We start from the raw sequence: 1,092 nt of genomic DNA on the forward strand, positions 1-1,092 counted from the left end.
CCCTGCCGGGGCCGGGGCGAGCGGTTGCTGCTGCACTATTTTTCCCCTCCTCTCTCTTGCTCTGAGCTGCGCCCCGGGGAGGAAGGGGGGGAGAGGGAGGAAGGGGGGGCCATGGGGCTGTGCAAATGGGGGGTCCTGGGGAGCCCCTACAGCCCCATCCCCTTCCCAGGGGGCTGGAGGCGGATGAAGGCTGTGCTGCCCCAAAGGACCCACGAGTCTCTGGGAGGGTCCCTCACCGTGGGAGCAGGGAGGCTGCACGACCCCCAGCCCCACACCCCAGCCCCGGCTATTTTGGGATGTGCCGGTGCCGGAGGCGGTGCGGTGAGCTGTGCACGGCCTCTCCCTGCCGGGGCCGGGGCGAGCGGTTGCTGCTGCACTATTTTTACCCTCCTCTCTCTTGCTCTGAGCTGCGCACCGGGGAGGAGGGCCATGCTCTCCTCTCCCGGTTAGCCCAAGCCAGCGGGAAGCTGGGACAGGTCCCCTGGGCTGGACCAGGGTCCCCAGTCCCCATTCCTCCGGTGCTAGCTGCGACCACCGTGCTGCCCCTCCCGGCAGGGCAGGCGGCATGGATCCTTCCCTCCTGCTTCCCTGGCATCCCCGGCCTCCAGGCTGGCCCCGCCGTGGCCGTGGCAGGGGACGTGCCACACGGCCACCCAGTGCCATTGATTCTAATGACAGCGGGCAACGTGCCTTAGGTCCTCACGGGCCAGGTCCTGCTGCGGGGATGTGTCCTGCATCCCTGCCACTCTGCTGAGGACGTCTCCCCGAGCTTTTGGGGACGGGGCATCTCTCAGGGTCCCGCTCCCCTGCCCCACTCAGCCCTTTGCGGGTCACATCCAGGCACCTTACAGGATTCGGGGCCGCTCAGGGACACCATGCCTGTCCCCATATTCCGGAGAGCAGCCGCAGCAGTGGCCCTGGCCCCCTCCCCGCCCCCACCCAGCTCACGGGACTTACTTTCAAAATCCAGGAAAAAATGAGGACAGTTTTCTAAATCTTTGCCCAATACCTTTATCAGGTTGCCCATGGCCAGCAGACCTGAGCGAGAGAAACAGAACAGAGTGGAACAGCACCGGCGCCGCCGGCCGGACA

At 66.4% G+C, this 1,092-nt stretch overlaps 1 protein-coding gene across 1 annotated transcript in view; it reads right to left on the minus strand.

Moving 5' to 3' along the window:
* Window positions 1–1,027, minus strand: part of LOC104134974 (CYFIP-related Rac1 interactor B) — a 4,215-nt gene extending 3,188 nt beyond the window's left edge. Inside the window, exon 1 of the mRNA XM_009648578.2 lies at window positions 845–1,027. Coding sequence (XP_009646873.1) covers window positions 845–1,027 — 183 coding nt within the window. The remainder of the gene's footprint in view (window positions 1–844) is intronic.
* Window positions 1,028–1,092: the final 65 nt, after the last annotated feature.

This window comes from Egretta garzetta, unplaced genomic scaffold, assembly GCF_000687185.1.
Source record: "Egretta garzetta isolate BGI_Z169 unplaced genomic scaffold, ASM68718v1 scaffold101, whole genome shotgun sequence".
In the NCBI taxonomy this organism is placed as follows: domain Eukaryota; kingdom Metazoa; phylum Chordata; class Aves; order Pelecaniformes; family Ardeidae; genus Egretta; species Egretta garzetta.